This window comes from Archocentrus centrarchus, chromosome 11, assembly GCF_007364275.1.
Source record: "Archocentrus centrarchus isolate MPI-CPG fArcCen1 chromosome 11, fArcCen1, whole genome shotgun sequence".
Classification (NCBI taxonomy): Eukaryota; Metazoa; Chordata; class Actinopteri; order Cichliformes; family Cichlidae; genus Archocentrus; species Archocentrus centrarchus.
In genome coordinates this window covers 24,197,745-24,220,235 of record NC_044356.1, presented here as the reverse complement: position 1 = coordinate 24,220,235, position 22,491 = coordinate 24,197,745, and the positions used below count along the sequence as shown (strand labels likewise).

Below are 22,491 nucleotides of genomic sequence, written 5' to 3'. Positions count from 1 at the left end.
AAAAAAGATAAAAATGAACAGCAGCATTTGTTTTAAAGCTAGCAAATATGGCTATTACACAATAAATGGCGGAAGATGTTATACTCGTATGTGTAAAGGAACAGACTTTGTGGCTTTGTCTCAGTTGAGATCCTTGATTGGCAGGCGCTCCACAGAGCTGTGTTCAGGCTGCCTTATTACTGGTTTCACTCTCAAGGAGAATAAACCAAAAAAAAAAAAAAAAGAAAGAAAAAAAAAATGGATGCCTCAAATAGGCTTTTCCCTCTCTGTGTGTCAAAGACTAGAGATACAATTTTCCTGAAGTAACAATCAGCAGATCACTCTCTGCCTGCACAGTGTCCACAAGCAATCTTCTAGCTATCCTGAAACAGGCCATCCAAAAATGGTGCCCGACTGTTAAAAAAAAAAAAAGCTTTGTGGCTGTATTTGGTTTCTGAAATTATTTTTGTATGACTGCATCTTCCTTGCCTTTCATAACGTGTGTGTGTGTGAGAGTGCGATTAAGGGACTGAGGTCTGCCTCATTGACATTCATGTATGCATTTGATGTCAAACAGTCTAAATATTTAAGACACTAGAGGGCAAAGGGATGAAATCGGGGAGCAGTCACAAGATGCTGGATAATTGACTGATTGTCCTCACTGCAGTGCACAACACTTTCCATCGTACTGTATAAGTGCTGCATGCACTGTGCACATGTGTCTGCAGTAGTGATTAGTTCAAAAGCATTGGCTCAGCTTTTGATAGGAACAACTGGTGTGTGGGTATTATAAATATGCATATTTGTGTGCGCACGCTCACGTCACTGACTGAATGAGTCTACAGCATTCGGTGTGTGCTGGCATCACGCTGTGTTGCTGTGTGCGTAAGTGTGCCTTTGCTAACGTCCAAACAATGAAGTTCAAATAAGAAATATCAAGGAAAGCATTTTGAGGCTGTTTGGATGACAGGAAAATATTGGCTCTGCAATGATATGCCTCTTACGGAATCACTCTGATGGTCAGGGGAAAAGAAATCCCTTTCTTTCTTGTTCTTACTTCCACCCAGACAAATATATATATATATATATATATATATATATATATATATATATATATATATATATATATATTACAAAAGTTGTCTTGCCAAAGTTAAATTCTCTCAAGCAAATGCAGGGAGGAAAGAAAAAGAATATTTCTGGAACTATGGTGGTCTTATCAATATAAGCTGAAATTGCTGCAACAAATAGTCAGTTTACAAAAATATTAGGCTAAATAAATATTCCTCTATGGTAGATTCCCGCATACCAAACTTAGAAAACAGTCTGCTTTTACAATGGGCTTTTTCTTCTTTTCTGCAGAGAGTCATCCTCTTTTAGCCACAGCCGCAAAATCTCCATCCAGGGAAGGAGGCGGCTCTGTTCAGTTACTGAGATCAGCCGCAGACTTTCCAGTTTGAGAGTTAATAAATATGTAAAAATGACCCAGCTCTATAACGCGTTCTACAGCATCATGAATCAAAACTTGTGAATGATGCAGTGAATGAGGGTCAGATTAAGGTTGATGTTTTTACACAGGAGCGTGTCTACTACTCTCCAACAGCCTATCACACCAGATGCACAATCGCACAAAGCCAACAAACTGTGCACGTAATTTCTGCAGGATGTTGCAGACAGCAGCCTGGTACATAGCTGCAATTCCACAAGATGAAAGAAGAAGCTGTGTATCTCACCTTTGTAGGGAATTGTGATGTCAATACTCAGGCAAGTGGTTGACACACAGTATTTCTAGGATTTTTCAGTCTCCCAACACTCTGAATCTGGACAATTTGTTTTATTTACTGAACATAGTTTTCACTCTAAAACAGAAACCCTTTTTAGTATAATGAAAAGCTGGAATGGAACCGATTGTGATTACACCACCCCACACAGTGTGATCTCTACTGTGACGTCATTGGAAGCACTAAAAGTGAAAGTCAGTTTATGATATGACTGACTTTATGATGACAGTTTTGAGATGCAGTGCTAAAAATCAGAGGTATCAACATCTTTGGCTTAAAAGTGAAGGCAGTGTGGAAGTACCAAAAACTGCAGTTCCTTGAATAGCGACATAAACTCCCATGTTAAGTGGAAACAAACACATTTATTGGGTTAAAGTCATTCATGGTTAAGAGAATCATGACTTTAAGTGACACTTGATTGCGGACACAGACTCAACTGCTAGCTAGATCGAGTCACTGAACTGGACTGCTTGACCATGTTTATGGTGTTGGTGCAGTTTTAAACATTTTAATGCAGCTATCTGACAAATAATATATCCTGCTGTGCAGTTAACAGAACATACAAGCACTAATTATTTTTTGTACAAAGTGACATTCTAGTATTACTGTATATAAAATTCCTAAGTAATGTGTATCTATTTTTGTGCAACTTGAAATGGTCCATTGAGGTTTTCCAGACATGCCTGCTAACCACTTGACGATAACTTATACACCATTTTGGGCATGTGACAATCATGGAGACATGGAAACATTCAAACTTTTTCAAGTTTTACTAGTAGTTAGTGTTTGCAGAGACGTCAGAGTCTTCCATACAAACTAAAGGCAACCATAACAATCTGCTGGAGACTAAGACAATTAAAAAGGTTTCATCTAGTGACAGCCAGCAACCTCCAGCAACTACTCACTAACCAGATGGGAAATATTCATTTTTCCCTCGCATCCAGTGTTTGTATCATGTCCAATATGGTGGAAAACTCTGGAGCATTATGCGCATCACAGGGGAAACCTCTATAGATACATGTAGCTAACCAAGCCTGCTAGCGTTTTGGCTCAAAAGAAACTAACATAGCTTTAACCAAAAGGCCAAGTTTTCAAACTAGTCCACTAAATATATGTGAATACAAGCTATCAAGTGAGTGAGTACGTTGAAATGAGAAAAGAAAACAAAAGAAAATGTGGAAAGTGTTAACAAAGACTAGTGCAGTGGTTTTCAAACTGTGGGTGAAAAGTTAGACCAATAGCATTAATCAATAAAGATTTAAAATGGCTAAGTAGCAAAAAAGGAGCACAAATGGTTAAAAAGGGGCAAGTTATAGATATAGAGTAAATAGCTCAAGTTAGCTAACTGTAATACAAAACAATAACCTAAAAAATGTAAGACAAACAAACTATTAAACTGCATAGCTAAAAAGAGAAGATAAACATTATGCTTTCCCTGTGTTCTCCACTCCACGTGTGTCGTCAGGTCCTCTTTTCTCTGTCCTGTGTTTAGCATTCTGTTTTATTTTGCTTGTCCCTTCTCTTTTATGCATTGTGTTCAGTTTTGATTCCTCTGTCTTATTTTCTTCTGATTAGGTTCAGCTGTATACCCTTGTGTTTCTCATTTTCCCTTATTACCGCAGTGTGTATTTAAGCCCCGAGTTTTCGTCTGTTCCTTGTCGCGTCGTCTCTCATAGCTGTGCGCTCCCTTGCTCTGTGCCCTAGCCTATGACTTTTGTGTTCCTGACTGTAGTCCTGCTTTGTTGTATTTTGTTGTTTTGAAGAATCTTCAGCATTAATGCTATCTTTAAGTTTAAGTCCTGTCTCCCATGTCCTGCATATGACAATAATGGTATGAAAAAAATTAAATAATATAATAATAATAATTTCTACTATTAATGGTAATAACATGGTTAAATTTTGCTCATAGCACACAGGCGGTGTCCTTATGTAAATTAATCTTATTGTAAGCGACTGTTAGCAAATATGGTGAACTAATATTAGGCTCACATGCTGTCTTTGATACCTTATCTAAGGGTGAAAATACAAAATGCCCATATTAAGAGGCACAAGCTGCTATCATGGTAAAGGACAGGAGGATGAAGGCATGAGAAAGGTGTGAGGGGGATGAAAAGAGAGGTCACATGGGGTGAGCAGCCGGGAGGAAAGGTGGGAAAAGAGGGAGAAGGAAGATGGGGAGAAGAAAGAGCCTGATAGCGCCATAAAAATAGGCCCTCTTTTCATTCCTTTTTTCTTTGACTTGTGTTCCCAAAATGGCACTGCTGAACCATAAAATGCTGTAGCGCTTCACCCCTCAACCTGCCTTGTGTCTTACACAGATCGGGTTGTGATGGTTTGACACCGATAGTCGCCCTCACCGTTTGCCGTGGAGTTCCGCTTATAAAGGCCTTCTGCCATCAGCCTCTATCCCGCATGTTCACTGGAGGCGCACAAAAGGAGGCAGAGAGAAAATGGCATTTGAAATTCGGGAGAAAATAGAGGCACAAAGAGACCGTTGATGAAAAGCATTGCAGAATTTAAAAGGGATTGAAAAAGGTTGCTCTATTTCATTTCAAAGACTTTTTTTTGTTCTCTGCCTTTGGTGCAACTGAAAAGAGCTTCACTTGATGACAGAGAATAGATTTGATTTTTAGGGTTCCTTTTCATGAATAATCCTACTACTGCAAATAATGCTTCTACAAATGTAATCTATAAAAACACAGTCAATTGGATATTTGCCACCTGGCTTTTTTTGTTTGTTTTATTTTTCTCCTTTATCTTCAAGTAAAAATCCATTTTGTGTAAAATGAACTACTTTTGTTTTTGTCATTAATATCACTGCTGTGATTTACCTATACTATAGTATCTGAAATAAAGAAAGCATTGCAAACCAAAGTAGTTAAAATGAAAATACAGTTTTTCCTATCTGGTCTTCCATCCAACTAAGCCAGCTTCTCTGCTGACATTTCTAAATATGCACAAAACAGCTGAACAGCTTTGACTCATAGGAGAATCCAAGTATTTTCATAATGATCATATATGCTTCCGCACACAGTCAGGACTTGTGTAAAGACAATCAGTCTCTGTTAACCTTATCTCTACCTATGAGAGCATAATGTAGTATCACAGCTCACCTCTACAGCATTTAGAAACAGCAATCAAATCACTTCTTGTCCAGTTTTCTGACAATTGAAACAGAGAACTGGGAATAACCACAGCAATAAAAGTTAATTCCTGTAGAGATTGTAATAATGTTGCTCTGTATTATGCATTGACTTTATAAGGAGCAGACTTTGAAACAGGAAGAGCAGAAAGCAATCCAACTTTACAGTTAAATCATAGTAAAGGCCAGTTGGTACAACTTGGCCCAGATGTACTTGGATATTGGAGCTGATCAGGCAAAGTCCTGCTTTAATTGTAGCAGGGGGGAGGGGTATGTTGGATTGAAAAATATCACAAAACGCCACTAAATTCAGAAGAAAAAAAAATGCAGGCAAATGGGACTGAAGCACATAAGGCCAAAAGAAGCCACTGGCATTCAAGCACTTGTAGTAACATCTTCTGGGGTCAGCAGGTCTTGTGTGGTTATGATTGGTAAAGAGTAGATCAAATGAAAAAAATGATAATGCATTCTGAACAGACAATGCCTTAGTGCCTGAACCCAATTTTTTTATTATGCAGACTGCAGTAACACATGTAAAACTAACCGAATCAGTGCATCAGATAAATGCAGCTTTGGAATAATCTATTAAGCATCCGGTAGCATGTTATAATACAGCCCGAGACTAAGGGCATATTTCCCTGTAGTTAAATGGAATTTCAATGTGTCTTATTTTAATGTAATTATATTAACCTACAAATACTTACAGGTAGGTACACTGGAATAAGGGGTTGCAAGTCGGGCTTTTAAAGGAAACAAAGAAATAACTATATTGTAAGTACATTTTTAAGTAGTCTGTAAGTAATTTTAAGTACTCTTCTCCTGTATATATTTTTTTCTTATTTACCTTATGACTTTCTTCCTGTGTCTTCATCTCCTCCCCTCTGTCTTTTGTGTGAAGTCGTGGGTGGAGGTGTTCCATATTACTGAGAGCGAGGGTATGTGTGAGTTTTGCTATGCTCCATGCACCTCCGTGCACCACGGGGTGCAAGTTTACTCACTTAATATGTCAAAACATGAGGACAAAAACTGTCAGTGTCTTTCCTACTGACAGATAACATCAAGGGAACATCTGAGCCAAAGAGGCCCTGCTCTATGTTGATGCCCTCCTGAACATAAGCTTCAATTATGGAAAATTAACAAGTATATCATCATTCAATTGCGTGTGTTATAGAAGCCAAGATCTGTCTATTTCTGAGTTTCTGGACTCTAGCCAGAAATTAAAAGGCCCAAAAGGCTATATTCTTTCCCTTTCTCCTTTTCCTGCTCGTTTACTTCTCTCCTGTTCCCCTGCCTCTCATCTGGTTCAACCTGGCAGTAGCGCCATGTAAGTTGAAAGAGTTTTGTTAAATATTAATTATGGCTTTCATCGACTCAGTCAAATCTTTACTCATTTCACCATAACAAGGCATATTTCTCTTTCAGTAAAAAGAAAGGAGGGGAAAAAGAAGACAGCACGAGGCGTATGTGTCCTTTGAGCAGCTATTAGACTGTCTGTTTGAAGCTAACTGAGAAATGGGCTCCTCTGGCAACGGCTGTTCAACCACCTATCAAATGCATGATGCATCACAAGCAGACACATACAGGCACAGCTGCACACAAAAGCTTTGCTTGGTGTGCATAAAGACACAAACCCCTGTAAATCAGCTTCTAACTCACAGTAATTACAAATTGTGAATATAAATGACCACGGCCAGGGGTGTTTTTTTTTTCAATAGAGTCATAATTTAGAGAACAATCATCACGTAGTGGTTTGAAGGTGGAGGGTACATGCGGATACTCTTACATACATTACAAGCAAAATAAACTGATTGTTATAGGTGGATGTTAAGCACCATAGGCTGTGAGTCACAACCACCTACTCGCATAGCAGGAACCATTATGACTCTTCATGGATAATCATTGAGCAATATGGATACTGTGTTTCTCATTTATCTATGTATGTATGTTTTTTCTTCTTTTCTTTGGCTGTACAGAAAACAAACAAACAAACAAACAAAAAAAGAATTAAGGAATTAAGAGGTTAAGTAGCAGCCAGGTGCTGCTAATCAAATTTATCTGACTGATCGATCATCAGCAACTGTGAGCTCCTCTTTAACCTCTACGAAAGCATTGATAAGGAAGAAAGACATCAGCAATGATCTCAGAGAAGCTACTGGGCAATTTCCGAACAATTTGAGGTTTATCATTCTACAGTGAGAAACAAGTGGAAAACATTCAAGACAGTTGCTAATCTTTCCAAGACTGGGCATGCCAGTAAATTCACCCCAAGGTCAGACAATGCAATGCTCAGAGAAATTGCAAAAAACATAAAAGCTACATCTCAGACTTTGGATAAATATGGCTTTGTTGGAACAGTTGCCAGGAGAAAGTCTTTTCTCTCTAAAAGAACATGGTAGCATGGTTAGAACAAACCACAACTAGATCAATGTCCCTTGGAAAGATAAGACCAAAGTGGAGATGTTTGGTCGTAATGAACAACACCACATTTGGCAAAAACCAAACACAGCATATCAGCAAAAACATTTCATGACAACAGCACAGTGGTGGAGGAATGATGACGCAGGGAATGGACACTTTGTAGTCACTGAGTCGACCATGAACTCCTCTGAATACTAAATTATTCTACAGTCAAATGTGTCTGCCAACTAAAACTTGGTCAAAACTGGATCATGCAACAGGACAATGACCACACACACACACACACACACACACACACACACACACACACACACTCAAGATGTTGCAGTGGCTCAATCAAAGTCAACCCAACTGAAATGCTTTGGCGAGAGCTTAAGAGAGCTGTGCATAAATAATAACTGCAAACCTCAATAAACTGAAGCAACATTCCTCAACAACAGTATCAGAAACTGATAAAGTCATACAGAAATCATGACTTCAAGTTATTACTGCTAAATGTGGTTCTATAAGCTACTGAATCATGGCACATACGTCTGCATTTAGGCTTAGTTTTTTGTTAAATAATGGCATTCAATATGTCAATGTGCTGTTGTTCATCTGAATCTGTTTTTACCTCGTTTTAACATCTGCTGAGGACTAGATCATATGTAAAACTTTAGAACTGAAGGGGGGGGGGGGGTTCTTTTTACCATGACTGTCAATGTAAATAATAGCAAATCACAAAACCAGGTGAAAGGAGCCTCTGCTTGGCCAAATACCACTAGTAAAAAGGAAATATTGCTGTTTGCAATAGCAGTTTCTTTAAACCTGTTTATACATGTTTTGCTATAAAGCCTGAACCATGAAATAATTGCCAATTTTTCTTTTGAAAATAGTGTGTGTTTATTGAACCCTCTGATATTTTTTTAAAAGAAATTACATATTAATTTGCAAATATAAGTTTTAATTTGTATCATATTTGCTACATTTGTTTCTCTTTTTTGTCAATTCTTTTTGCAATTTATTGCTTAAAAATGTATTTTGCAATTTTTTTTCCATTTTTTCAGGGGAAAAACTGATGTTGTAAAGGTCTCAAAAACTCACAAATATGACACAGTTGGTGTTACAGGGTATTTTAAGTTGTGCTCTGGAAGCAAAGAGAAGAAATGAAATCAATGTAAAATGTTGGTCTTATTAGCCTTTCTCTGTGATTCACAAAGTTGACAACAGTTTATACACTTAAGCCAACATTTTTTTTCAATCACCAACAATTTAAAAGGATCCAAGTTGAATTATAGCGAGATATTGGTCAGCATGATAGCATCAACAAACTTTTTTATTTTTCATTCAAATATCACATTGATTCAACTTAGCTTTGCTCTATTATCAGCATATGAAACTATTTAATACTAAAAGCATAACAACTTAGAGCCAACCACCTCAAAACACCAGTATCTGGTTAATCCTGTATGATTTCCAAAGATAGAACTATATCAACAGGTGGTCCGAACATCAGAACTATTGAGGAAACCACACTAAAACGCCTCCTGACCTGAATAATAAGTTTTTATATCATATGATTTTTCTGCTTTGATGAGCACACAGGATCTCATCCAGCTTGGTCTGCGTGTAGCTGATGTTACTGGCAGGCACTTAAGCCCAAGGTCCCCCGTTTTTCACAATCCGTTCCTCCTGGAACAAAGGATTAATCCTGGGAGGCTATTGATGTAGCATCCTATGAAAGTTACGCCAGCAATTGTCTGACCAATGAGAATTTGGCTGAAGCCTACATCCCTATAGAATATATTGCTTACAGAGACATTACAAGAAGCTTCAAAATAACTGCCATAAAAGGGTCCTGGAGGCATTTCAAGATGCCTCAGATTACCTCAGATATGTAGGAACACATGACGGCTGTTCTAAAATTTAAAGGTGTGGATATCTATCTCTGAGAAAGTCCATAACACCTTACCTTACCTGAGGCCATTCCGTGGGGGATGATGTTGAAATCGTTGAGAAGTTACAATACTTTTCTTTAACTAACTTTACCGCATACACCACTTGGAGCGCACTCAAATGCAACTTGCATCCATAACAGGAGACTCAGGTGGAGGAAATGTGCACAAGTCCAGTGAAAAATTATGAAACTGTACTGTGCCAGCAACAGATCTTCAATGACAATGCAGTCCTAAAAGTGTATAATTACAGTAGGTCTATTTGTTGGTGCAGAGTGAAAAGCCATCTATTCTACAGCTTCGCCGTTATCCATCGCCGTGTAACAGTCATGAGACTTATTATTAAAGATGGCCAGCCTCCTTCTCAATTAGGACAGAACAGACACAGCATGTGGCAGCATGAAATTCTCTGTGACACCACTATCTACCAGAGCCAACAAAGAGAGGGGGGGGGGTTAGGGGTTGAATTTGTGAATAAAATATGATGGATAGGAATGGTAAGGAGTGGGAGGAAAGATGAGGAATGATCACTGATTGTGCTTGTCTTATGAGGAGCATCCATCAGGAGTGACATCCGGACAAATAAAACCCTTTTTTTTCAACCCTATATTCGATTATATAACCTGAGGCAGGTTTTACACACAAATACACACACAAAACTGTACACGCAAAACGTGCTCATGCACAAGATATTCATGCAGGCACGTTATCGCAATCAGATGTGACCTGTATTTTGTGTCATTCTAGCAGAAGATTGGTTAATCTCTGAGGACTATTTATTGCACAATGGCAGGCCTTTTATATGGCACACAAACTGAATGTTTCACGAAATAAAAAAACAATCAATAGAGATCCGAGTCACACTTGCAGCATACATGCACACACTCCCGTGTAAATTACAGTTGGAGGTAAAATCAGCAATGCAGATTAGAGCTGGCTCCAAGCTTTGTAGACAGCAGAGAATTGGATTGTTAGCAGCCTCACCTGTTGGAAAGGAAAATAGGGACATCTGAATCCTGGAGGACAGTTGGCTTGATGTGCCTGGGCTCCAAAATGCTGGAAGAAGACAGACAATTAAACATGTAATTAGAAAAATCCAAACAACAGACTGAAGCATGAAGAGCAAGCAAAAATCTAGGAAAAGGAGGGGGTAAAAGGATATGCCTTAGGATGTGAAAGAAGGAATCAGTGTTTAACAAGGTGCAAAGCCAAAAAAGCCTCAATGAGGACTCGGTCCGAGATATTCCTTCACAAACAGTCTCACCATCGTTGTCTTGGCAAACCCAATAAATAAGTAAAGATGTGAGTTCAGTAAACTGTTGGTGTGTAATATTTCCGAGATACAATGAAACTAAAGTCAGATTTCTGCAATATTTTCCCGAAAACTATTTGCACAAATTGTTTGGGGAGTTTGTCCAATAAAGAAAGCTAACAAAACACCTCCACTGCAAAAATGACAGAAATGTGATTGATGCTGAAAAAGTACTATAAAATTGTCAAAGCAGAACAACGGCTTTGCTCAACAGAGCCTCTTACTGTGATTAAAAACCACATTTTCTTCTATGAAAATAAATTAAAGAAAATTTAATTAAAGATCAATTTAAATAAAACAACCTTATTGAGGGGGTGACACTGCAGGTCAGTAGGGTAAACTCCAGCTGATTACATCTATTAAAAGAGTGCTTTTTGTATGACAGGTTTTCTGAAATGTTATATTTAAATTTGTAAATGAGGCATTAACCTATTTTTTTATTTATTTATTTTTTTAGGTTTAAATCAGGCTCTAAAAGATACATAACCAAACCTGTATATGTAGAGGACTTGCGGAAAAAACTGCAGCATGATAATGGAATATAATAATGACAGTGCCTTTCAAATTGCAAGGTGCGGCAAACTTTTCAGAGTTCAAGATAAGGAACAAGGTTTATCAATACTGAAACCGCATTAGTAGCTGCTCGACAACACAGTCAAGTTGAAGGCTCGTGTTGTCTTTGTGCATTAGTTTTATTTCAGCTCAGTCTGAGAGTTTGCTGCCTTCCTTTGCACTTTGTTTCACTGCATGTGTGTGCATGCATGTCTGTACTTCCTTGAGGGAAGAGGAGACAGGAGGAGGTAACATTGCTCAGTTGTACAAGACAACCCATTACGTGACTGTCGGTGCAGTAAGTTTCCTGACAAGCAGTTATGTGTCTAAATGCTGTGCTTGGGACACAAACTAACAAAACAAAGCTGGACTTGTTAGTTTGTAATATGTTGTGTTACAACATACAGTTTTATGTTGTTGACAAAAATCATGTAAGGTTTAAGCATCAGCGGTTACTGCTTCTCCAGGCCTGTGTTATCGCACAATTCTAATTAAAAAAAAAAAAAAACACACCTCGGCAAGTTCAGTCATTCTTATTAAATAATATTTTTCATTAATCAAGTTTTATTACATACTTTGCTGGACTCTGAATCATATTAATCATATAGTCACTTTTCACCACATAGTTGAGCAAATTAGCTAATTAGAGGAGCGATCCAGTTGACAATTGCAGTCAAGAGGTAATTTATCACGATGTAAAGCCATGCAGTAATGACAATAATAATAATAATAATGCTTTGTCATTTGCATTTTGGCTAGGGAATACAACGTGAGGCGCTCATGCATTGTGCTATCCTCCATTTGATAATGCCAGAATGTAGCTGGGTGGTGAGGGGGGTTGATCCAAAACATGCAAAAGACTGGAGAGTGAGCTCTAAAAACTAAAAACATCATCACTGAGTCATCTTTAACTTTAATGTGGCCTTACCCCCAACTTATCACATATATTTGGGCAGGATCTCTTGCCTTCACTTTTTGACTGGGTTCACTTTAGTGTGGAGTTTGAGCATAGAAGGGTAATTGACTCTTGTACTATTCCTTCAATGCCAGACAACATGAAACTGTAGCCAAAACATTGTCTGCATTGAAAGCTGACACATGACTCGAGCAAATACCTCCAGCATTCGGAACAATAAGATATGTTTTGGCTTCAGGGCTTTCAATAATGCACTTTTTATGGCCAATGGCTATCATCATTTCCCTTCACTTGGAGGTGCCATCTGCAGCTTTTCACTCCTCCTGATTTTCCATCATGTTGTTTGATGTCACAGATTCCTCCATGACTAATAGAGAAAACCCAGTGGCAGACGGTGCAATCGGCCCTGCACATATTCTCACTGATGCATCTGAGCGACTGCTAATCATATTCCCATATCCTTCTGTAGTTCTGCAATTTCTGCAATCTCATCTGAGCGAATGAAGGGTTAGCATGACAGGTGATCAGAGCTCACAGTGTCTGGACCTACAACCATCTGTGACTCTCACAACCTACAGCCAAAACTATGGATCTCTTAAATACTATAGGTGTCTGATGTGTGGTGGAATTTTGACAACCATACATTGTTATTTGCAATGTAAAATTGCACTATGCACTAATTATGAACTTTTTTAATTTACTCTAATAGTTCTTGTATACCAAAAAGCATTTTTTTTAGAAAACCCAGTCCAGGAGGTGGGAATTATGATAGAAATTAATAATTTTCTTGACCTACCAGCTGAAGGAAAAAACAAGGTCAAACTGAAGGCACTGGACAGGTAGATCTTGTTTTTTCCTTCAGCTGGTAGGTCAAGTCCTTAGCTCAACTACTACTTCAAAATGGGGAGAATTTGGCTAATGCTAACATGGTAATAAACAAGCTAAATAAACTCTTGGAAACAAACATTCCTTTGGAAGAGGCAACAAGGCCAGTCACTGGATAGTTAGAAATGTACTAGGCATGCTAGTGGAAAACTTTCAGGAGTCTTGCTAGATTCCAGTGCTACACATGGGCTATCACAAGAAGCCAGATATGTCACATAACATGGAAAAAGATGTGCCATGACAACACACACATCAGATTTTTTTTTTTTTTCCAAAAATGCATTTTTTCTTATTTTTTTTTAATCTTGTGTTTACCTTACAGTAGGGCGATTAGTTAGACTTTAACCCTGTGAGGTTTAAGTATCCGAATGTTCAGGGGTAGCGCTCATATAGCTGTGATTAAACAGACGTGCTGCTACAGGCGATGCGTTAAAGAAGTAGCACTAATGTAATTCATGGATCTTCAGGGTCAAACTAATCATATTCCTTGTCCTTCATTTTACACTTTACCTTTCCGTCTTTGTCTGCCTGTCTGCATTAATGACATCAAACATACGCACGCACCCTGCAGTTCAGGTACAAACACACAGACTTTAAGATGGAAAAGGCCACCAGTCAGAGGATAACAACAGACCAGTGTAGCCTAGCAACAGCTGAGACGGGCTTATTAGCTGGAAGAAGACAGAAGAACGCAAGAGTAAAAACTTCAGCCTATGTCTCTGCCACTCATACATCACACAAGCTGAGGGGGTACCCGGGCCATCCCTCCCTCTCCCACTTCTCCCCAAATGTGCTGCGTGCGTTTCTGAAAATCCTATATTTTCAACAGCCAATCCATCAGGCTGCTAAATGGAACGATTTGGCCACTCGCTTCCTTTTGTCTGTCTGCCAAGAGTGGAACATTTTTAACTGTTAATTTGTTTTTCTGTTTTGCTTTTCATTCTTAGTTTGGATGCTGTGGCACCCACATACTAGCCAAAGTATGCCAACTCCCTAGCGCAGTAAGAGGAGTTTAACTTAATTGCTCTGTCTTTGAGGTAGTATCTAATGGATCATGAATTCAATTCCTGAGACAGAAAAGTGTTAAATCAATGCTTAACAGTGGGTAGAGTGACCTATTGAGAGGCTGGGAGTTTGAAACACTTCAGATTGTAAGCATACACACTGGACCATTGTTCTATCTAAGTGACCTTGGTGTTTTCCATGAGAGAAACGCAAGTAGTTAGTATCATCCCCTCACAGAACATTCTCACCCATACAGTATACCAACAGATTGAAAAATGATGAGATAAAACAAGTTCTTTTGCTTTTCTTTATATATTCCTTTCCAGATTCCAGCTCTTCTCCCTGTCTTGTGAAACTTTAATAGTGGAATATTTAGGTGATGGCCAGCATCAGAAGGAGAACTGGTGCATGAGTCAGACCCTCTACATGTGTGAAAAGAGACAAAGACAGAGGGAAAGATTTTAAAACAGGTCAGTGTCTGAAATGGTTCTCATGTCTTTTCCACACTGTCTATAAACATTTACTTACATCCCAGCATCAGCTGTTTTGCCGCCAAAAATAAAACTTTCATAATGTCTCTCTCCATCAGCATCACACATTTTACAATCTCTCTGTCTCCAGTCCCTCTGCCTTACTCAGACTCGCCGCCTTGCAACTCATTTCTCAGCAGACATCAAGAGACCTTCATATTGCCACTTCCACCCAGGGGAAATGTGCATTGCAGCTTTAGTAATTATCCTGCTGGATTGGTAGTGCTTAGGCCAAAGGGGCAAACCTCAGAGTGCAGCAAGCCTTGCTGTCACTGTCACCATCGCACATGCTAAAAGAAAGTGCAACCCAAATTTAAATAGGTCAGAGACTAAAAAGGGCAGAGTGGGAAAAGATTGAGGGAGAGGTGAAGCTACAAAAATGTGGTGTTCTGTTTTTAATGAGGAGAAACTTAACTTAAACTGTTAACTCTTCAATCAATCAAGACAAAAGCACCATTGGGGGGAGGGGGGGGGCAACACAAAGTGTCTTAGAAAGGTGTTGGATCACAATGTGCTGCCAATACAGCTTCATTCCCTGGAGGAGGGTGACAGAGAGTGGTGACATGGTAAAAAAAAAAAAAAAATCACCCGTGGTTGTTTAGTTGGGTTGAGATCTGGTATAATGTTTTAAAGATTCACTAAAATAAAAGAATGGGTAACTTACGCCTTACGCCTTCATTTCAGGTAAAAGAGGCTCTGTGGACATTCCTCCTCTCTAAAATTAATTACTGAGGATACACCAAAGGATCATGACAGCCACACAATGATCTCAAGTAATTTTCTTCATATTATCAATGCACCAATCACAGCAGCTCCTCCGAGAAGAATGCATGAGTGACAATCATGACCAAATGTGAGGCCTCTGTCAGGTAAGTGCACAACTTGATGTGTTCAGCTTAAACAACACTCCGCCATCAAAACCCCGCCCACTCTGCAAGCATATGGCGAAAATAAGTTTAAAAACAGATGTAACTGAAATGATAACAGCTTTTTACTCAGGCATGTGATAGTTCAGCATGACAAAGGTGAGATAAGTCATTCTGTGTTGTTACCATTTTTACGGAGGGCTGTACATTGGACCGGGAGCTGTGTTCAGCCATAGACTGTATTTAAAAGATGAACATAGCCACCGTAATGTCACTATTTGGCTTCAAGTAACAGTCACTGGCAGAAACTTGTCAGTCACAGTCCAGGATACTTTATCCTGCTTCTGGAACCATATTTTACAAAGTAAACGCCATTTTGCATTAGCCATTGAGATCATAAACTCATCAGTAAAGTGTTTACTGAAGTCAACACTTATCTGCAGATTAAACAGAGGGCTGTTTTCCCATAGACTTCAAAACAACTTGACTTCTTTTTCCAGCAACACGAGTCTCCTGCTGCTCGCCATTAGGAAGAATGCCGGTTTAAGGCACTTCAGCATAGCCTTCATTATTTATACTTTAAAGCAAATCTCCCCCTTTTTGATCTGAAATCTGAGCACACTTAAATATGCTTGTTCTCTGGAAGCAAATAAAACTCAATCACATAAGTACAGCCCTTACAACTGTTCACTTGAGGACTGCATCAAATGGAGACAATATACACAAGATAAAAGGTAGTGTGAAATGGGAATTTAAAGAAAATTATAATGCACTGCTACACTTACAGATTCAAGTGTTTAACTGTCTAGCTCACCTGATGGGCAGGGGGGTTGCCAGGTCTAAATAAGTGGTTTTGATTGCAGGGCTGAGGGCCTTGATACAAAGTTGTCACCTTCTGATTTAGTCCCAGATGGGAAAGTGTTGGATTCTTGGTGATTTTTTTGAGTGCCACCAAGTTCAGCTCTTTAAGGAAAAATTAAGTAAAGAATCACAGTGGAAAGGAAAGAGCAACTGGTTAAGATGGAGAATTTTGGAAGGGTCTATCCTGGACTTACTTTCTTGATTAAAACAGTTTTTACATTAGTAAATCCCAGGGAAATTGTAATATTTGTAAGTATACATACATTTCAAAAAGATATATGTTGCATGTCTAGATGCCTATTGGGCCTTTTACTTTGATAATACAGAAGAAACATCAGTGGTATTCTTTTTTAATCACTCAAATACTATTTACAGGCTTTTACCTAGAGCATGGAAACTACTAATTTTCCAGCTGCACTGGCTTGCAAAGTTTCTAAAGCGGTTACATCACTCTGTCTTTTAAACATCTTGTTCACTTGTCGTCTGCTGCAACACATCCAAACAGACATGCCATAAATTTGAATTTACACAGAAAATACCCAGACTGTGTGCTCTCCTCTACATTTAAACTGTAAGTATGAACACACAGTATCAGAGAAGCAGCTTTTCGGGAGAGGAAGTTGGCTGAAACATTACATTTATTTGCTGGTATAGCCAGATTTTCAGTTTTGTTCAGGGATATTTAGGAACATAATTTCATTGGCTAACTGTGCAGATGCATATCCAATCTAACTTAAAATCTTGTCAAGACAAATTCGATCATTAACCAGATTTAAAGGCAAAGTTTAAACATCTTCCAGTCATAGATAAGAATGTGACCATTGGAAATGCACACTAAAACCATATCTGGCTATTTGATTTCAGACAGAAAGCAGATGGATTAATGGATAATGTAATGTGATAATACACCAGATTCTTTACATTTCTGTTCAATATATGCCTTAGAACTGGCAAGACTTGTCCGTGTTGTTAAAATGCCACTTTAATATTTATATCAATATCAGGGCACCTCAGCGCCAGAGATCTGTCAGTGTTCAGTGTTGGGCTTGATAAAAGGCACAGATTAATTGATGTCACAAACAGTAACAATAGTGCAAGATTGAGCACCAGTCATTTCAACTTCAGCCTCATTTGCATCCAGTAATTATACCAAAATATCACAATTAATTTGACAATGATATATGGATGCATAAAAACTCTAAATGCATCATCCTTGAGGTGCAATACAGTGAAGGGCAAGATGGCCTTCTGTAGCCTTTAGCATAGTTAGCGCTGCAAAATAAATGTGCTTGGAGACGATAATGAAGAATTCTTCATGTGGCCCACAGTGAAACACAATATCCAGTGCCCTCCACATGTGACATCCAACACAAACACACACATTAGCTATAGATGCCAAGATATAAGTTTACCTTTGGCTTTGTTAATGGTAACTACCTGCTGAAACGTACAAGGTCTGGCTTTCTCCTGAGGGGCAGCTGCTTGCTTCATGCCTGCCTTGGCAACGTTAGCCCAGGACCTGGCACTGACACCCACGCCATCTGCACCTGCAACTGCAATATGCACACCAAGGGAGCGCAGATTACTGCTATGGGCATTTTGCATGCACTGTGTCTTGTCTGGCCTGTGTCATGTTAAGTGTGATGCAGAAGGTAAGCCTAAAAAGAACTGTGTTCTTCTCAACTGTGAAAGAATTTTCTGCAGTCTCCCCTCTGGGGATCAACAAAAGTGCTATTGAATCAACAGGGCTATGCTATCAGAGAGTATATTCTATCATATCAGCACTGACTGCAAACTGCTGGAGGAGGGCAGCAGTGTGTATCACATATGCACATTTATTGAGCACAGTAGAGCTGCCTTCAGCTACAGCCGTGCACTTGTTAAGAAGCAGAGGGGAAATCAAACAAGACCAAATAGATTACACTGTTCCATATAATATGTAGAAGGAATAGAACAGAAATGACTCCAGTGCAAAGTTCACAAAGGTACTGTATGCACTGTATAAAGCATACTCTCTACTGAAATTAACATGTGTACTTATATCTGTGTTCTGTTCTGCACCGACAGGAAGGCTCACCGTGTAATTCACTTTGCCACTGCAAAATAATCCCCTCATTATAAGAACATTTTCCCACTGAGTCATCCAACTGAGGAAGTACTTCTCAGCAACAGCAATGCAGAATCACAGTGTGTTAACACCTACACAGAGACATGCATGCATGCGTGTGTGTATGTGTGTGTGTGTGTGTGTGTGTGTGTGTGTGTGTGCATCTCGGTGTTTGTTGGGGATTAGAGGTGGCAAGGCACTGCCCCATGATTGGTGAAGTTGTTTTGATGTTTGCTATCAGTAAGCAAGGATGGAAAACAAAGTAGTAAAGCCACCTGTTTTGCAGTGGAAACACAAGATCACTGCTAAATGGGCTTCAAAAATAACTGAGGGGAAAAAAATAGCAGTTTTAGAGTTGGACTCTTGTCTCTTCGAAAAAGCCAGAGCTTCTGCCTAGGACAGGTGCTGCTGCTTCTCTCCTGCCTTTAATTACTCAAAAATGAAGGTGTCTCTAATATTAATAATGCATTATCAGACAGATAATGTGAGAGAATTTTTAGCTCTAGAGAGCTTTAAGAGTGGCATAAAGTTATATTTGCCATCACCAGATTATTTATACCAACTGATAAAAGGAGAGGCATGTTAGCAGCACAGAGACACATGGCAGATTTATTACCTCTAGGCGGCTGCTGCTTGTTGGCCTTAGGTTGCTCACAGCTGATGGTGGGAGAGTTGTGATGGCTGACCGCGCCAAATGTTTGAAGGTCCAGCACAGATTTCAGATCTCCTGCACAGATGGAGGAGACCTTGTGGGGTAAATTTTCCAATCTCCTCTCATGGGAACCCTGACTGCTTTGGCAGTGAATTGGCATATGAGTGAGAATTCTTTTCCCTTCTGCATCTTTGGTCTTGGGATTCCCGTGATGCAATGCACCCAGCGCTAAGGGCTTCTTTGGGGGCTGGAGGGCTGGGAAATCAGCCAGTAGGTCATAAGCTTTTGTCTGCACTGGGACTGCTGGTAGAGCTTTGGTTTTTGAATGCGCCTCAGGTGCTTCTGTTTTGCCTTGGTTTGGAGCCCGCACAGGGCCACTCACTGCACTTGCCAAAGTGACAGTGGGTGTGTCATGCGGGTAGAATGAAAGGGGAATCTCCCACTGGCCCTTCATCTTCCCCAAGGCTGATGGTTCTGTGGGACATAGTGAAATGCCAGCACTGACGGTGGTAAGTGCAGGAAAGTCTTTATCAATATTAGAAAAGAAATCCTGCTCATTGTCAGAGCTCAATTGAACAGACGAGTGTGGAATTTCCTTTTTCTTCACCTCTTTTGCACTAAACACTAAGTCATTTTTGCTGCTGTCAGTGGCACAACTTTGCACCCCAGGTAGACTAACAAGATTGCTATCATCACTAGAGTAGCTGTCTGGGTCACATCTTGCATTCTGCTCATTCTCACTTTCACATGTATCCCTGGGTAGATTAGAAGGATGGAGAGAATGTTGTCCATCTGGCAGGTGTGGGGTGTGGCCTTCAAAGCAGACAGGATTCGTCACCAGATGTTGAGGCACAAGTACAGAGCTCTCTTTGCCTTTACTGCTGGGTTGAGAGACCCACATCTTCTGAAGGGAGTTTTCTACACTCCTTGGTTTATCTTGGACATCATTCTCCTGACATGACTAGGAATTCAAAACAATGGGAAATACGACTTGCATTAATTAGCAAGTTTTAGCAGAATACAGATAATGCTGTTTTCATTCATGCTAAGAAAAACAGATGTTTTTAGATTTGATTGAAAACCCTCACCAAGTTTCTTTTCCCACTTGCCTCTTCCTTAAATTGTCTCATCTCTGCTTCCTTCACAGGGCTCAGCCCCCATGCGGGCTTGGCAACACGTGGATATCTGCGGCCTGAGAGATAATGGCAAGGAGGGGTGAAGTCAGTGTGGTGCTGCTTCTCGTCTTCCTTATAGTGCATGTAATCATCTGTCCCTTCCTGCTGCCTTTCAGCCCTAGACAGGAAGAGAAACACAGAGACGTGTGTGAATGTGGCGGGGTTAAGCTGATTTTTTTGCATGTAACAGGCTATCACAGCATAATTACCACCACTTCAAGGTTAGCAAGCTCATGTCATCTTGTATGCACCTTTTTCCATGAAGCAAATGAGAAAAAGTCTGGTAGTGTTGTCACTTAGCTTGCCATGTATCTTGTATTGGGCACGCTTTTTAAAGCCGTTTTAAAATGAAATGACATTCATTTTCATACTAAATCACTGTGGTGATCACGCATAAAGAAAAGGTCACTTGTATCACGAACATGCTAAAATGAGCTTAATTGGAGGTACTGTCTGATTTTCTGATTTTTTTCTATCATATTTTAAGATACAATAATACACCTCCTGATGAAACGAGCATTTTGTTTTGGGCTTTTTTGGTCCTGCATAAGATCCTTCTAACCTCACGGTCAGATCCACAGGTAAACCAGTTTCCCTAGAAAATAAGGAATCACAGAGTCCATTGCTCCAACCTGTATGCATGATGCATCACCCACTTCAAACCATGACTTTTTAATGAGGCTACTCTTTAGTCACCAGCCTGTCGACTGTCGAGCTGCGATGCGGAACAGACGGTCCGGTGAGACCCGGGATGCTTATGATAACGGAGACGTCATGGTAGCTCTGGGCGGTGGGTGAGCAGATGGTGTACATTAACATTATACAGTGGGTTTATGACCGCACAGCAGCCCAACTGATCTCCAATGAAGTGTTGGGATCTTGGTTACAAATAGGCTCAACCCCACATCCATCCAGTTAATCCATTTATTTTCCCATAACCCTATGTGTTTTAAGCAAAACAAATGTTATGATTTCTAAAATGAGCTTGTGAGCAAAATAGGTGTTTCACACAAACACAAATAGAAACTTCAGATTGGACAATCAATCATAATTTTGCTCATAGATTAGTCAAAGTTAGACTAAACTACCAAAAATAGACATCATCTTATCCCCACGCTAACTCTGGCCTATGGCTGATGTTGCCATGGTAACAATCAATGATACTTGTTTTGAGTAGCGGTACTCAACAAAAAAGAAAAAAAAAACACAACTCATAAATTCTGGTTCACTAACATTGCTATGGAGAAAGCAATGAAATGGCCAAGAGTTTTTAGAGGCTGTAGTAACCAACTGGAACCATACAGCAGTGAGGGCAGAGTCAGCCCTTTCTGTTTGCCCAAGGAAACAATCCTGAGCCTGACTGAAGTATTAACAGAAGTGCTGAGACCTGACACATTAGGAAGTCAGAGCACCCAACTCTGCTGCAGGTTTGCACTGTGTTTGTTATAAGCAACAGGATGTTTCCAACATTGTTTACTGTCACTCTAATTTTTTTTTTCATGTTAGTTTTTCTTTTTTTTTTAATTATTGTTAGTTTGTTGCTGAATTCGTCCAAGTAAAACGTCCTTGCTACAGCTGAATTCATCCAAAAGAGAAGCACCATTTTCTGCCAGTGTAAATAAAGCCAGACAGTTAGATACTACTACTTGGTCAGCTATTTTTTCCCTTTTTGGAAAAAAAGTTGTAATTTATCTAGAGTTTATTGTATGATAGTGCTGCTTAAGACAGTTACTGACTAAACTGCTATGTGCAATGAATACATTTAGATAAAATGGACTGGCAATTGTATTGTGCCTTTCTACTCAGTTGCACGCTTTGTGCCACAAGTCTCATTCACACACACATTCATACGGCATTTTCATCTGTGCACGTACACTCACACTCTAGTGGATGCACTAGGGGCAAGTCAGAGTTTAGTATCTTGCCCAAGGATATTTCAGCATGCAGAATGGAGGAGTCAGAGATCGAGCCACCGACCTTCCGACTGGAATATGACCCACTCTACCACCTAAGCCTGAGCCACAGCTACCCCTAATAGAGACAGCAACAAACCAACTTTGTTCTGACTGGCTGCTCCTCATAAATAAGAAGTTTGAACAGTAGGTAGGGGGAGCTGCTGTACCAACAGCAGACTTTTGTCCCTGAGATGGTAATATAAAGGAAATCTCTTCTCCCTGATATCATACGGAGTCAAGAGTAGAAACTTGTATGCAAGCTGACCTCCATATTTGGGCTCTTTTTGATATGAGTATCCCGCTGTAACAGTATTTATAAGACAAAACAACCACAAGAATGGTGGCAGTGAAAAAGTAATAGTACCCTTTGGCTTATTACAAAGAGAAAAACTAATATGAATAGATTGTTGTATGATCAACA

General features: G+C 39.5%; 1 protein-coding gene across 8 annotated transcripts in view; it reads right to left on the bottom strand.

The window, feature by feature from the left end:
- LOC115788627 (uncharacterized) overlaps positions 1-22,491 on the bottom strand; it is a 31,926-nt gene that overhangs the window by 7,799 nt on the left and 1,636 nt on the right. Inside the window, exons 2-6 of one of the 8 annotated variants that reach the window (XR_004020606.1) lie at positions 20,029-20,233; positions 18,905-19,901; positions 17,619-17,734; positions 16,135-16,283; positions 14,290-14,346 (exon numbers count right to left, since the gene is read on the bottom strand). Coding sequence is in view for 7 of the 8 variants with exons in the window: in XM_030741738.1 (XP_030597598.1) it covers positions 10,239-10,310; positions 17,619-17,734; positions 18,905-19,901; positions 20,029-20,233 (1,390 nt within the window). In the remaining variant the exon portion in view is untranslated. Of the gene's footprint in view, positions 1-10,238; positions 10,311-14,224; positions 14,347-16,134; positions 16,284-17,618; positions 17,735-18,904; positions 19,902-20,028; positions 20,234-22,491 lie in introns of those variants that run through there. The other 7 variants (XM_030741738.1, XM_030741741.1, XM_030741744.1 and 4 more) reach the window with 7 other exon arrangements.